The following is a 15,857-nucleotide window of genomic DNA, read 5'->3' as shown; positions in this document are numbered from 1 at the left end:
AACATAACAAAGGTGATCTGGTCCAACTATCAGTCATACAAGTTAAGAACCTTTACAAAGGGGAGTCAGTGAAGGTTCCTGAACAGGGAAAAGAAATGATTGTGTTGAAGTTTAGGAGGTCTCGTTTTTACCATTCCTCCAAATATACCCCAAATTCCAGTCACAGCAGAAAGAATGTGTCAATTCTATAATGTACACATTCATGCATTTAGTCATCCAACAACCATTTATTGAGGGTCTAACCTGCATTTTAGGCATGGAACTATGCACTGGGGATGTCAAGTAGAAAGTTTCCCTGATTTTAAGGAGATAAGTATGTCAGTGCTTGATTGTATAATATATTATCTACTAATGTGTGATTGCTGCTGTTAACAAAGGTAAGCCTAAGGGAGTCACCTCTGTGTTTTCCCAACATTTTCTTTTGACCCTTCTCTCGCTTGGCAAATCCTTTCCCTCCTTTAAATGGCAGTTCAAATGACAGTGCCACATGTGAAACAGATTCAAAGCAGCTCTCTCAACTTTCCCAACCCTACTTCTGCATTCTCAAAACACTCTGCATAACGCTCTGTTAATGCTCAGAACAACCATGCTGCAGTCCTATGAGATGTCTCTCTGTCCCTTCCGCTGACTTGCCTGCTCTTCTAGGCATGAGATCCATTGAAATCATTTTATATGCTGAGCACTTAGTACAGCACCTGTCACAACTCAATAACAGGTTTTGATTGATTGAACAAATTAATGCAGAATGAATTTGTGGGGGTAACAAAGTGAAATGGAGCCCAAATAGGAAGGTGATGTAATATTCCAGGTGTGAGAGGCTGAGAACCTAAATCAAACTGAGAGCAGAGAAAACTGATGAGGGACATGCCAACGGGAGACCAAAAGAACTTGGTGATGCAAAGGAAATAATGAATGATGATAATTACAAGGTCACTGAAAAAGATTTGTGAAGAAGAAAACTAGAATGCAGGGGTTTAAAGAAAGAAAACAAAGGATAGTAAGGATAAAATAGAATAAATGAGCATATAATATGTAAGCAGTTTACAACTCTAAAACAAAGGATTAAAAAAAAGAAAGATGCTACAGGAGACAGGAGAACAAAGCTGTTTATCAAGATAATGGGTGGAAGGGGACAAGAATCATTCCAAAAGATGCAGGGAAGGAATTGTGGGGGAGGGGCAGGGAGAGGTGGAGATTAAGGATGCTTAGAGATAAGGGTGAACCAGTGGTACAAGATCTCACAGGTAGTATGCAAAAAGGCTTTAGATTAGCCTCTCTTGAATTTTCCTGGATTCGGATGATACAATGATTTCTTTAGAAAAGAAGTTCTGAGGGCCGGGCGCGGTGGCTCAAGCCTGTAATCCCAGCACTTTGGGAGGCCGAGACGGGCGGATCACGAGGTCAGGAGATCGAGACCATCCTGGCTAACACGGTGAAACCCCGTCTCTACTAAAAATACAAAAAACTAGCCGGGCGAGGTGGTGGCGCCTATAGTCCCAGCTACTCGGGAGGCTGAGGCAGGAGAATGGCGTAAACCCGGGAGGCGGAGCTTGCAGTGAGCTGATATCCGGCCACTGCACTCCAGCCCGGGCGACAGAGCAAGACTCCGCCTCAAAAAAAAAAAAAAAAAAAAAAAATAGAAAAGAAGTTCTGAAAAGCATGTTCATATATTGTATGTACCTAAACACATCTTTCCTTCCTTTGTTGTAATATAACAACACTAAGTGTAACAAGCACTTAGTTTGAGCCAAGTTCTGCTTTTACTGCTTTACACGTCATTAACTAATGTAATCCTTACTAATAACATTCCAATTTTACTGAAGCACAGAAAGGTAAAATAATATAACTATAGAACTAGTAAGTGGTATCTCTGGGAGCTAGACACAGACAAACTGACTTTTGAAGGCATTTTCTTAACCACTGACTTTTGAGGGCATTTTCTTAACCACTGTCTTTGCAAACTGTCAAATAGGATTTATCAATGACACAGTGAACGATTAGATTTGGTGGGAAACTCCTTAATTCTTGTTTCTGAAAATTAAATAGCCCCATTCTAAACCCTAAACCTACCCTTTCATTTCATACAAAAAACCATAAATGCAGATTTTCTATTCTGTTAGTAAACCCTGTCATTTTCCTGCTTTTTTATTTTGCCTTTATATAATTAAAATTTCTTTCAAGGGCAGAACAAAATGAGCACTAAAGCTAAGTATATATTTAATTCTTCCTAATGACTGCAAGTCTATTTTTAATATGGAATACGGCAAACTCAAAATGCCATCTTGAATTTTAAGTTGAATCATGGCCTTAATAAAATTTAGCTGTTTCTTATCATAAATCACTGTTTGTTTCCTAATAATCACAACCATATTCAATTTTACTATTATCTATAATTTGAACAATAAAGCAAAAATAATGCTTCTCTTGCCCCTACCCCCATGATACTTGGTGGTATTATGTTAATTTTCTTTCTTTTATGTTTTATTTGCTAAAATATGTAATTAAACAGAAATTAAGGGTCATAGTTTCAGTTCTAAAATAACAGGCACCTAAAAGGTTATGTGAATCATCACTTTTTGTATAATGATTTCTTGTCTTTTATTTAGTCATTACTAACAATTTTGCTCCATGGGAGCCACTGCTAAGGCTGTAAGATAAGAGAGTTCACTGGCTGCTTTCAAACATGTTCTTTAGTGACTCACACTAAGAAGCTCATTTACATTTTTGCATTTATTAAGGTATTTATTTAAAACTCTAAGATATTTCCAAATGACTTTTAGTAGTCAAATGCTTCTTTTCTCCAAATAGATTCTTACATGGGAGCCAAACCATGTAAAACATACATTTTACTAGGACATAGTTATTTCATAAGTTCAAATTTATATTCTTTCTTATTGTAAATCTATCAATTATAATGCAATACAAATGTGATCAACCTAATGTTAACACTTGGCAAATCTGTATTTGGCTGTTCATGTTTCTTTATTAGAGTTTTCAAGTTTAAACCAAATAGTCATGCACCATCTGAATTGTCCCTCTTTATAAAGGACAAATTATAAAGGCAAAAATTTCTTTTCTAAATACATATCATTAAGCCCAGAAGACATCATACCTGTGTCCTGTGCTTGCAATTACAATGTTATTTCCTGGCTTCCATGTTACCGCTTCTTGTAAAATTAAAATTCTTTCCCCTGCCTTTGCAGTACGAGCCAAGTGAGTCCAGATCACAGGAACAGGCACACCTAGAACCAACGTACACACTGAGTATTTCTTTACATGTATTTGATTGGTTATTAAGAACTTTATGCATTTTAATCTTTTCCTAAATTGAATCAATGTTGGAAAGCTTCATTTTGCCTTAGCATTTCATACATTTCTCCAAGAAGAAATATATAGAATGCTTAATTTATAAAAGTAACAATTGTGTTTGTAATAACATGCATATGACTATAAAACTTTTCAAAAATATTCTTCTGCAATGATATACCCTATTTATAACCATCTTTTTTTTTTTTACAGGGACACAATGTAAATGGGTGTGATAATATTGACAAAAAGCAGAAGTCTATTGTCTTTGTCATTATTGATAGGAATTTGTTAAACTAATAATCTAGAGTCAAATGTAGACTTTTCTAAGAAATAACATAGTATACATAGTGAGCCCCATGTAGGACTTTTATGATGATAAGGTATCATGTTTATGGTATTCTAAATTCATAAAAGGGATAGATTATTGCAATGTAGAAGACTCCAATATAAAAAAGATTCTCACCATGCTTTCTTTAAATAGTATGTTGCCCTGGTACCTCAAACATGATCAAAATCATTTTTGGTTGCTGACAGTGCTCTAGGATATAATTATAGAAATCCACAACTATAAATCTCTTGTTATATTTCAGAGAGACCCCATTTGCAGATACAAATATAAGAAATTACATTCTTCTGCTTCTAGACTTAGTCTTTTTATATAGATAAATAAATAAAGTAAACAGGCAATCACAGACAGGTACTACAGTTACTATAAAATGAAATGAGAAGAGCCTGGAGGCCTATGGAAAGGGGGAAGAGGAGGAATGTAGAAAAGGCCCAGAAAGACTTTCCCAAGTGTGACCTTGGTTGAGACAGAGACAGAGTCTCACTCTGTCACCCAGCCTGGAGTGCAGTGGTGTGATCTTGGCTCACTGCAGCCACGGCCTCCTGGGTTCAAGTGATTCTCCTGCTTCAGCCTCCTAAGTAGCTGGACTTACAGGTATGCACCACCATGCCTGGTTAAATTTTGTATTTTTAGTAGAGACAGGGTTTTGCCATGTTGGCCAGGCTGGTATGGAACTCCTGGCCTTAGGTGATCCACCTGCTTTGGCCTCCCCAAGTGCTGGGATTATAGTTATGAGCCACCATGCTTGGCCTGGTTCTGAGTCTTGATGTCTGGGCTAGCCTTGCTTGGATGTGGGAAAGAAGTAAGGGGTAAAGAGGGGATATCTAAAGACATGAGAAGCCTAACACACTTTCACTTTACCACAGGATAAATTATAATTATCACAGGATAATTATCCTTGGTGTCCTGGAGTTCTCTACCAACTCCCTTAGCCACTTGGCCACAGTACCGTGCAGATCCAGGATTCCCTCCCGCACAGCCAGTGTTTTGGCACCATAGACAGGGAGCTCAGGAGATCGCAGGTGCCCATGCAAGGTAATGACAGCCTTGTGTTGGAATGGGGATGTCTCTGTCCCAATCTGCAAAAGATGTCACAAATGCTATTCAGAAAATTAAAACCCCAAATCCACAGTTCTAATCACACAAAAGTAGTTCTTTTCTATCTTCTCTTCTCTTTTGAGAATTAATGGCTCAGTTATTCATATCTTTCTTTGGAAAGATAAAACTTTAATTTTCTAGTGAGCCAAATACACTATGCCAGACCTTTGAAAGGTATACTGATTGACTTTAGCCACATCTAAGAGTTAATTCTTTCCTGTTCTATTTTAAATTTTGCTCTATGGGAATATACTACTATCTTCCCATTAAAAACACAATATTCTGGGAAACTTTTATCCCTACATAAAGGATTTTATACCAAAAACAGAGACCTAAACAAAGATAAACTTAGGAGAGGTTGGTACAATTAACTATCCATTTTACACATAGTATTTTAAAAAATGAATGGAGAAAGGTTAAAAATGAACATGTATTATGTTCTTTTGAATACCTGAAGAATGCCTCCATCTGTAATTAGAATATTTTCTGCCTGGAGTTCAATGTCAGCTTCATCAAATATTAGAGTTCCACCTATGAATCATAGAATTTTAAAATACATCACAAGGAAAGGTCTTAAAAGTTACCTATTAAATTACTCATTACAATTTAACAGAATAATTATTAAATTATACATTAAATTAAACTTTAATTTCTCATTCAAGTTCTGCTATTGTTATGCATGTAACTTCACTTCAGTTCTTTGGCAACATAAAAGCATAAAAACTCCAGACAAGACCATGGGAGTTTACAGAAAATCAAATCCCAGGGAAGATTATTTTCCCTTGAACATTGGGAAAGTAGCTTATTTTAGATGCTACTAAATAGCTCAGCTATGCAGATTAGTTCTACAAACACAGCACCTCAAAATATAAATTAAGAATGAAAACATTTAAAGAAAAGCATGTTTATAAAAACCGTTATAATGTCAACATTAGCTCTGAACTTTTACCCATTAATTTGCACTGTCAACAGCTATAGCCTGATTAGCATTATTAAAGATCATACCGGGACACATTTTTATGAGACTAATGTAAATTTGTAAGTAGTAAAATTTTATTTGTTCAAAGGTCCAATATTTAATAACTTCAAAAACCTGAAACTTTTCTATTTTCCCTGAAGTTAAAAATAGTACAATAACAATGCAGGAGTCTTCCGGTGACTCAGCTGTTATGGCAAAGTTTCTACACTAAATCCTCAAGCAGTCTACTCTTACCAATTAATGATTCTTTTACATGCAATTACCACAGTCATGGTTATTTAGTTTTCTACAGTAAAAAACAAAATACAGCAGCAGAGACAACCCCAGGCAACAACTGAAACAGGTTCATAGGCAAAGGTGAAAATCACAACCTATCTACCAATGGGAGTCAAGGGGATCATTTAGGATAGACTTGAACAAATCACTATGACTTTTTAACTCTTGGGACCCACTACATCAGTGTTTTTCAAAGTGGAAAATGCCTTTTTTGTTGTGATCTAGTGAAAGTGGGCGGGCATGCTCACACCTCCCCACTTTGTTATTGAACCAAAAGTTTCATAAAACAACATTTACTTTTAAAAGGTACTTACTCATATACATGCAATCCATTCTGATGCTTTCTATCCTATTTAATTTTTAAAATGCTGGCTGCAACACATGAAATAATATCATAACCACAAATGGATTGCAATACTCAATTTAGAAAGCCCAGGACTACACTGTGTATTAAAAATATGATGCAACTATGGGTGTTCTTAATTGTGGACTTTGATTAAATCAGTTTCACAGAAATATTTCTCAGGCAGAGTCTAATGAACAGATATTCAGAAATTTACCCTGAATAAGCAACATTTTCAAAATAGGGGTGCTTTGATCCAGCAGAATGGTCTGTCCTTTTGTAATAACAACAAGAGACCCTTCTTCTGGGGGAGATTGTCCCCCCCATGAGAAATTGGAGGACCAAGCATCAATATAAAGAAAGTCAGCATTATCCTGTAATAGAACATAGGAGACCTTAAAATTTAGGGATTTTACCAGAGTTTTTCATTTGATTTTTCAAAAAGCTTTTTATTACAATATAAATATATTTATATTGCATAGTAAATATATAATATATACAAACAATAAGCATTTTATTAAATCTAACCTACTTAAAATGTGTTATAATTGCCTCTTGGTTTATTTCACAATAATGATCAAGTTTAAAAAATCTATTATTAATTACCCCACAACTCAGAAAAATAAAAAATCTAAAATAATAAAAATTTTAGGAAAAGCAATAAAAAACATAAGCTACTTTAAATTTATTATAGTCACAGCTCAGTTATTTTTTTGGAGATATTAAAGTAAGACAACCATTACCAATTAGCCCACCTCCCATAATGCTAGTTTTTCACTGCTGTGATTACTATACTCAACAGCACTATTACCAGTTTGGCCATGCCGACACCTCTGATGTGGACACGAACTGGAGCCCACCCTGAGGGAGTATGGGCATCTGTCATGCAGATGATGTGTGTCTTGTTGGAATACTCAACATCACATTTGGCTTCAGCTATAGTGATATGAACATCCTCTACATTTTCACTGTAAAAAAAGAGGGAACACATAACATGTATGTTTTTCTCAAACTTCTAGATCATGCTGTCAAACCCTTTTATTCCTATGTATTATTGCAAAAAAAAAAAAAAAAAAAGAAACCTGATTCTATCAGCCACCAAAGTACAGATTGATGCTTTTTTTCAATACTAAGATTTCAAAATATTTATTGAAAAAAAAGTAAACAAAGAGGTTAAGAGTCCAGAAAATAGGACTGTAAATAGCCGGTGTTCCAGTGTTGGGGAAAAAAAAGCAGTGATTTTTGTTGTTGTTCAGTGATTCTATGTTGATCTCCTAACAGGTACTTTTAAAAGAGATTTTCAAGGATCACTTGTCCATGTGACATTTTTATCATGTTTGTGGACTTCAGAACTTAACCTCCAGGTAAAAATGCAAGTTAATCACAACTGCTTGAGGAGTTACAATGAGCTTCTGTGGTGTATGTGATCTGGTATTTTGACTTCAGCCTTCCCCACCTGAATAATGATGACAACACAGTGCACAAACTTGAGCCAAATAATGAGTATGCTTAAGAAAAAGAAACTTGACCAATTACAGTGGAATAGACCTGCTGTATGGAAAGATGTTTCTTTGACCCAATGAAGCAGATCATGGCTGGAGATAAGATGGTGGGGAAAGCATAACAAGAAGGGGATTTGTATTTGTGATGCTGCATACTAGGATTGGAGGTAAGTTGTCTAACCTGTTTAATCTGTCTTCTAATCATAAAATGAGGTTAAAACATCTCAGGAAGTAAGGCAGGACTTCTCTGTGGGTAGGCAGGTGATTGCCACAAAATAAATACTCAGTAAATGTTAGCAATTAGTACTATTTTTGCCTTAAGCATAAGTTACGAGCATATAGGTACACATTACATGACTGTATTTCCGCACTGTCCGGGCATAGGAGAAAGCAGGCCTAATGGCTCGAATCTGGAAATGCACAATGATACATGTGTGTGTGGAGACAGTACCTGAATCCTGATCCCATGACTGTCAATCTGGTGCCGCCTGCTGTACTGCCTCTCCTGGGAGACACTGCAGTGATGAGTGGAGTCAGTGACACTGCGTATGTAAACGGAGTCATGGACTGTGACAAATCTTTCCCATTAACCACACTCACTTCACAGGCTTGCTCAGCTCCTGTGCCTATGAGAAGAGGATCAGACTGAATGAAGTTCTGCCATCAGGCCCTGATTCATTTCCAAAACCTCCAAACATTTTCAATAACATCTTCCTTTTCACACAATCATCTTCCTTTTCCCATATACATAGTCTGCATGTGAATAATAGTGGTCTCTAGCAATAGCTAAAAACGTTACAAAGTTCATGCTCACTATCAACAGAAGAAAAAGCCCTTGGACCCTCCCAGGGAGACTTGCGTAGAACATTCTACAAACCTGCCTGCTTAGTTTTCCAATTCTAGAGAATCTAACTTTGTAAATTAGAACAGGAAGGAGGGAAGAACTGCTTAAAGACACACACACTGATAACAGCAAGGAGTGACAGCTGAAGGCAAGGTCAGAGACAAGGACTACAGAAACCTGATGCAAAAACATAACGAGAAGATGCAGAGCCAGTGTTAAGACAAACAACCTAAAACCTTGACAAGTCTCGAAGCATTGCTACATATATATATATTTTTAATCAGGATTCAAACTCTGATGTCAAAATGATAAATAAGCTCAGTCATAAAAATATTGCATTTTTCAATATTCTTTGTTAAGAAAGTCAGAGAAAGAAGCAATAACATTTAGAAAAGCTTCAAAAATTTTGTTAATGTTTTAAAAAATGTGTTCACATAAAATATATCCTTTATTCTTCTAGAATATTCACATTGTTTAAATGTCTTCTTACATTTTGTGAAGTAATAACTAAGATTTGTTGTCTAAACTACCAAATATTTAATCTTCACAACAATCCATTGAATTAGAGTTAATAATATCTCCGTTTCATACGTGGAGAAACTGAAGCAGAGAGAAGTTAAGTTACTTGGTTAGGGTTACACAGTAAGTAACAAAATTGAGATTCAGGGACTCCTCAGAGACCAGGCTCTTAACCATTAACTAAAAATGAATAAGTAAGCATGAGAATAATAGCAAATTACATATGGTTCTAGACATCATTCCATCCACTTTATGTACATTAACTTATTAAACCTGACAAAAATCCAGTAGACTACTGTGATTCATCTCACTTTGTAGTTGAAAAAACTGAGGCATAGAGAGGTTAAATAACTTATTCAATGACACAGGTAGGGTTTGAGTTTAGCAATGCACCACCGGCATTGACACTCACAGCCATTAATGGAACTCCTATCTTTAATGGAAGCCTAATATTCTAATGGGAACTAAAAATGTGTTCTCCATCTGGTATGCTCAATAGACTAAGAACCATCAGTTTATACCATAAACTGGAAAACTGCAATTTATTATAAACAATTCCATCTGCAATTTGTGAATCTCAAAGGACATGTAAATCTAGAAAATGTCCTGAAGAACTTGCTTAGAATCAGGACAGTAATAAAGTGATTTAATTACTCCAAGGCACCCAGTGACTTGAAAAAAGAAATTAACTGATCTTTATAAAATTAACTAGTTCTCAAAGACTTCCATTATTTTTTCTGACAACTTACCATTATTAGATGGAATTTCACATAATAATGTTGTGTAATCAGATCTAAGCCTGTCAATTGCACATTCTGAGCCACAAACTAATATAATTGAATTTTGTGGATTAAATCCAGTGCCTGTCACAGTCATGGTTTGACCCCCACCAAAACTCCCTAGTGAAGACAAATAAAAAGGAAAAACAAAGATAATTAAAATAAAACCTCTTCTGTGTACATATTTTTTTACCTTTATTTTAAATGTTAAAAGTAAGTTACATTAAATGAAGAGTTTCTTAGAACTGAAATTATAGTGCATTATTCTATGAATGCAACTGAATCTCTTTTGATTGTAGTGTTTTAAAATCCTCACTGAGTAAATGTCATATCTGGTAATTTATTTGAACTATTTCTAGGAACCAAAATTTTACTTAAAAGAGATGTCACAAAGGATTTCAGAGTAGGCAAAACATAGACTATGCAATTACAATTTTAATTATAAGTGGATTGGTTTATTTATACTTTCTTAAGTTTTTAACCAAAAAATTTTTTAAATAAAAAAGATACTAATTTATGTAGAAATAATTACATACCAGTGATGTCTAAACATGATTTAAGAAACATTTTCACATATAACTGTCATTTTAAGTAGGATTAAGTTTTAAATAAATTAATCATACATCACTAAGAAATATAAGGTATTATATTTTAAAGTTTAGTATTTTGAAATAAATAATTATACACTTAACATGCTTATTTATTTGCAACATAAAGAAAAATATTTGTATTGTGCTATAAGAACTAGAAATTTTCGGCCTGGCGCGGTGGCTCAAGCCTGAAATCCCAGCACTTTGGGAGGCCGAGACGGGTGGATCACGAGGTCAGGAGATCGAGACCATCCTGGCTAACACGGTGAAACCCCGTCTCTACTAAAAAATACAAAAAAAAAAAAAACTAGCTGGGCGAGGTGGCGGGCGCCTGTAGTCCCAGCTACTCCGGAGGCTGAGGCAGGAGAATGGCGTAAACCGGGAGGCGGAGCTTGCAGTGAGCTGAGATCCGGCCACTGCACTCCAGCCCGGGCGACAGAGCAAGACTCCGTCTCAAAAAAAAAAAAAAAAGAACTGGAAATTTTCACAGTGAAACCCCATCTCTACTAAAAAAAAAAAAAAAAAAAAAAAAAAAAAATTAGCCGGGCGTGGTGGTGTTTCACCTGCAGTCCCAGCTACTCAGGAGACTGAGGGAGGAGAATGGCATGAATCCAGGAGGCTGAGCTTACAGTGAGCCAAGATCGCACCACTGCACTCCAACCTGGGAGACTGAGTGTGAGACTCCATCTCAGAAAAAAAAAGAACACACAAAACTAGAAATTTTATGTGTTTGAAGGACATATTATTTTCTAAATAAGGTTTCTAAATAAGTGTTTTCTGAAACAAAATATCTGCAGTTTCCTGCATACTTATGACTACCTTGGCTTGGATTAATATTTTGAATATTAAGCGGGTACTCAAATACAACTGTGGACACAGCTGAGCCTTTTGTCTTATGATGCATCATAACAGGAAATGTGCCCCCAGCATGATCTCCCACGATGCACTGCAACACACTATCATTGGCCATGGTTACATTACATTGAATGTTATTTATCATCACTGAGATTTCCAAGATCTCAGTGCCAAAGTTGGATCCAGTGATCTCAATTTCAGTTCCTGGTGGACCTTAAAAAAAAAAAAAGCACACAATATAAATATATCTAACTATTAATACACACTCATTTAAAGATATACCTCTTTACTTTTATAAATAAAAGAATACCCAGTGTTTTAAAACTAATATAAATATTAACAATACATGCTGTGTCATACAATACATTTTGACAATATACACTACATTCTACTGTATATTAATTATAAATGATTTATCTCAATGTTTATTATTTTTCCAGTCTTTCTGTCCATTCTATTGAGTTGTAAGTTACTAATTCACTCTAATAGAGAAGAGAGGAGGAGAGAAGAGCAGGTCTAGAGTTAGGAAGTATGAATGTCTGAGCAGCGTGGGTTAGAGCATATTTTAAGGATGAGGCTTACTATCTTTATTTTTGGTACCTTTCTTCCTGACAGTAGCAACTCTTTTGAGGAGAGACTACATTTTTCTTAATTCAAAAGTCTTTGATAGGTATGACTTGGTAAACAAATTATGATATGTAAATGGGTGTAAGATAGTAAATACAGAAAAAAGGAATTAATTTAAAGATTTATAGGTGAATATCGATGTTAATGCCTTGAATGAGTGCACATAGAACAAATAATTAGATTCTGGCTGTTCTCTTGCTTCCCTCTTTTGACAAATGTACATCAAGGGCATTAAACATATGCAATTTTTCATAGGCTGTTCAAATGAATATCCGCATACCTAAATTTTAAATGAAAATTAGTCAACATAACTTTTTACAAACGCAGCGCCTTCAAGTAGTAGTTTGATTTTAATTCAAGTGATAATAGTAAAGAATTACCATATAATTGACCATAGTGAGGATTGCTTAAATATAAATAATTATTTTAAACATGACAGATACTAAAGAGATATTTCACGTTAGGAATAATTTTGTTTGTTTGTTTCTTTGTTTGTTTTGGAGATGGAATCTTGCTGTCGCCCAGGCTAGAGTGCAGTGGTGCAATCTCAGCTCATTGCAACTTCTGCTTCCCGGATTCAAGCGATTCTCCTGCCTCAGCCTCCAGAGTAGCTGGGACTCCAGGCACATGCCGCCACGTGCAGCTAATTTTTTGTATTTTAGTAGAGACGAGGTTTCACCATGTTGCCCAGGCTGATCTCGAACTCCTGAGCTCAGGCAATCTGCCCACCTCGGCCTCCCAAAGTGCTTACAGGCATGAGCCACCGTGCCTGGTCGAAATAGTTTTAAGATACAATCTAAAGAAAGTTGTATGGGTCTTAACATTTAATTTTGCTTGGCATTTTGCCTTTCAAATGCAACAGTGTTGTTCTCAGTGTTGCCTGTCTCTTCAGCAAATAAAAACAGTTCAGTTTTCACATGTCTGCAAGTCTCCTATACCTTTGAATGCATTGTTTTGAAAAAAAAAAAAAAAATCATTCAAAGACAGAGACAGGAAGAGACACAGTCCATGGAAATAAGAAACATATGCCATTATTTGCAATGATTACAACCACATGGGAAAGAAATATGCCATTGCTATTGTTCACGTCTTTCAAAATGAGCAAATTTGACATATTAAAGAAGATTTCGACAGCAAACTCCTTGAAGGCAGAAAATACTACTTACCCAAACCTGATACATTTCTCTTGTGATGTAACCTAAAAAAGACTTTTCTAAAAGGCTAACATTTAATGAGCTCTTCATTAAATGTACTATTCTAAGTTACATTATATGAATAAACTTCTTTAACTTTATAATGTATGTACCTGCATAAATAAATTGATGTTTAAAAAAACTTGTCCAAAATTTCATCGCTGGAAATTAAAGGAACCACAATTTGAGCCATTTGAGAGCCAAGCTCTCAACTATTACACTACAGCTTCCTCTCCAGAATTCAGTGCATATATAATAAGCATTCTAATAGCTCAAGGATGATCAGAAACAGCATAGCATAATGACAAAGGACCAAGATGATATATCAACCTATTGTTAAATTAGAAAAATGAGTCATGCTAAGTAATTAAGCAAATCTTATTTTATAACATTTTCTCCACTGAATGTGCCAATTATCTCCTTAAAAAGAATTCTGGTGTGCTAATAAGTTAATACTCATTTGTAGTTTCATGGAAATAAGGTACTCTGAAACACTCTCAATGTAAGTAAGATTGCAACTTTTGAATTTTAACTGGAGTTTCTAGTTCAAATCAACATCAATAATATAAATGAATTAGCAGTTTTGGTCTATCTTCACTTATTTTTAGGTCAAGTTAATGGGAATTTTGTTCCTCAATAGAAGTTGAAATTTGTCTAAAATTGTTATCCCCTAAATGTGTGAAAAATAATCATATAATATAGACTACACAGAACTTGAATCCCATGTATTAAGTGTAAGTGGGATCATTTATAAACACACTTTAATAGTTATTTACCAATATCATTCCAATTCTATACTAATAAATATTATCGATACAATAATATCAAGATAATAAGGCAGATATTGGAGTACCTCTGCTTGGGATAATTCCTCTGAGAAATGGGGTATCCTCCAGGGCATATGTAAAAAGCAAAGGTGGATAAGCAATTGTATTAACAAAGATTTTGACACCGACCATTCCATTGGTCCCAGCGGGAGTGAGGCAGTTGACTTCATTGGGGTTGATGGAAATAATTTGACAAGGGTCATCCCCAATAGTGACTGTAGTGTTGCCTGGATAGAAGCCATTTCCTGTGATCACCAATGTAGTTCCACCACCAATGCTTCCAGAAGTTGGTGATAGAGATGCTACTGGGGGGCTGCTGACAGTCAGGTTTCCCAGAGCCAAGCCTTTACTTCCCATCACAACACTAAGAGAATGATGTCCAACTGGGAGAGGAGTCACAAGAGCAGTGATGTTGTTTTCATTAACCTCTATGGCTCTGAACTGTTGATTTCCAATGAAAACAGCAATGTCCTCCAAAACAGTCCCCAAACCTTCTCCTTCAATAAGAACTTTTACAGACCCTATGACAGAGTTTGGGAAGACTCCTGTTATATAAGGAGTGATGCTTTCTAAATATGAAAAGGTGCAGTTTCCCTGGCACTGGGCAGGCACTCCATGTATTAGAAGATCTACATTCACAAGCTGTTGGGCAGCAGGGGATGTTTCACATTCAATGGATGTATAATCCACTGATAGAACTTTACATGGGAAATGACCCATAAGGACTTTTACACCTGCAGAAGAAACTGCAAATCCAGAGCCTTTTATGGTCACTCTTGTCATTCCTGTAGTTGATCCTGCATTTGGCAACACCAGGTCAATGTTTGGCAAAAGCACAAATCGCCTATCAAATTCATTGGACAGCGTATTGATAGCAGTGCCCAAGTTGTAGACAGTCAAAGTGACAATTTCCCTGACACCAACATCCATTGAGTTTTGAGGGTCAATATGACATGTAATTGAATCCTCACTACTTTCTTCTACGACACAGGGGTAGCTACCAATTGTAACCTGTAAGTGAAATGAATGCAAAATAAAACAAGTCAATACATATCTCCAGAATAAACAAATGTTGTATTAGCAACAACTATAAATTTAAAAAGCTAATCATGTGCAAATAAATATCTTTTATTGATAAATTTAATTGGGGAGGGGCTGATTAAGGCATCTCTTGGATTAAATTATGATTTGTACATAAATGTGCATTGCTACATTATTCATAATAATCAAAAGGTGAAAACAACCCAAATGTCTATCAACTGATGAATGGATAAATAAAAGGTTGTTTAACATACAATAGAATATTACTAGGTCAAAAAAAGAACTGAAGTACTGATACATGGTACAACTTGGGTGAATCTTGAAAACATTATGCTGAGTGAAAAATAAATAAACTTGGTCACAATGAACCACATGTTGTATGATTCTATTTACAAGAAATGTCCAGAACAGCCAAATCTATAAAGACAGAAAGTAGATTAGAGATTGCCCTGGGTTGGGATCGATGGAGGGGTTAGGTGTGATATCTAAGGGATTTAGGGTTTGTTTGTTTGTTTGTTCTATTTGGTAATGAAAATGTTCTAAAATTGATTGTGTGACGAATGTCAACTCTGTGCCTATGCTAAAAATTTATGAATTGTACACTTTAAATGGGTGAATTGTATGGTATGTGATAAATCTCAATAAAGCTGGTAAAAATTACATAACAAGGTTATCATCAAAATACTTTCATTGGGAACATGTAATAGAAGTATAAAGGAGGTATTTATA

The 15,857-nt window shown here is 35.5% G+C and overlaps 1 protein-coding gene across 1 annotated transcript in view; it reads right to left on the bottom strand.

The window, feature by feature from the left end:
* PKHD1L1 (PKHD1 like 1) overlaps window positions 1-15,857 on the bottom strand; it is a 162,034-nt gene that overhangs the window by 67,532 nt on the left and 78,645 nt on the right. The window contains exons 38-46 of the mRNA XM_033203683.1: window positions 14,114-15,098; window positions 11,405-11,653; window positions 9,966-10,115; window positions 8,305-8,479; window positions 7,163-7,319; window positions 6,569-6,725; window positions 5,205-5,284; window positions 4,605-4,734; window positions 3,113-3,242 (exon numbers count right to left, since the gene is read on the bottom strand). Coding sequence (XP_033059574.1) covers window positions 3,113-3,242; window positions 4,605-4,734; window positions 5,205-5,284; window positions 6,569-6,725; window positions 7,163-7,319; window positions 8,305-8,479; window positions 9,966-10,115; window positions 11,405-11,653; window positions 14,114-15,098 — 2,213 coding nt within the window. The remainder of the gene's footprint in view (window positions 1-3,112; window positions 3,243-4,604; window positions 4,735-5,204; window positions 5,285-6,568; window positions 6,726-7,162; window positions 7,320-8,304; window positions 8,480-9,965; window positions 10,116-11,404; window positions 11,654-14,113; window positions 15,099-15,857) is intronic.

This window comes from Trachypithecus francoisi, unplaced genomic scaffold (assembly GCF_009764315.1).
Source record: "Trachypithecus francoisi isolate TF-2019V2 unplaced genomic scaffold, Tfra_2.0 Lachesis_group7, whole genome shotgun sequence".
Lineage (NCBI taxonomy): Eukaryota > Metazoa > Chordata > Mammalia > Primates > Cercopithecidae > Trachypithecus > Trachypithecus francoisi.
The sequence above is the reverse complement of the archived record's forward strand: the minus strand, read 5'-3'. Positions and strand labels throughout refer to the sequence as shown.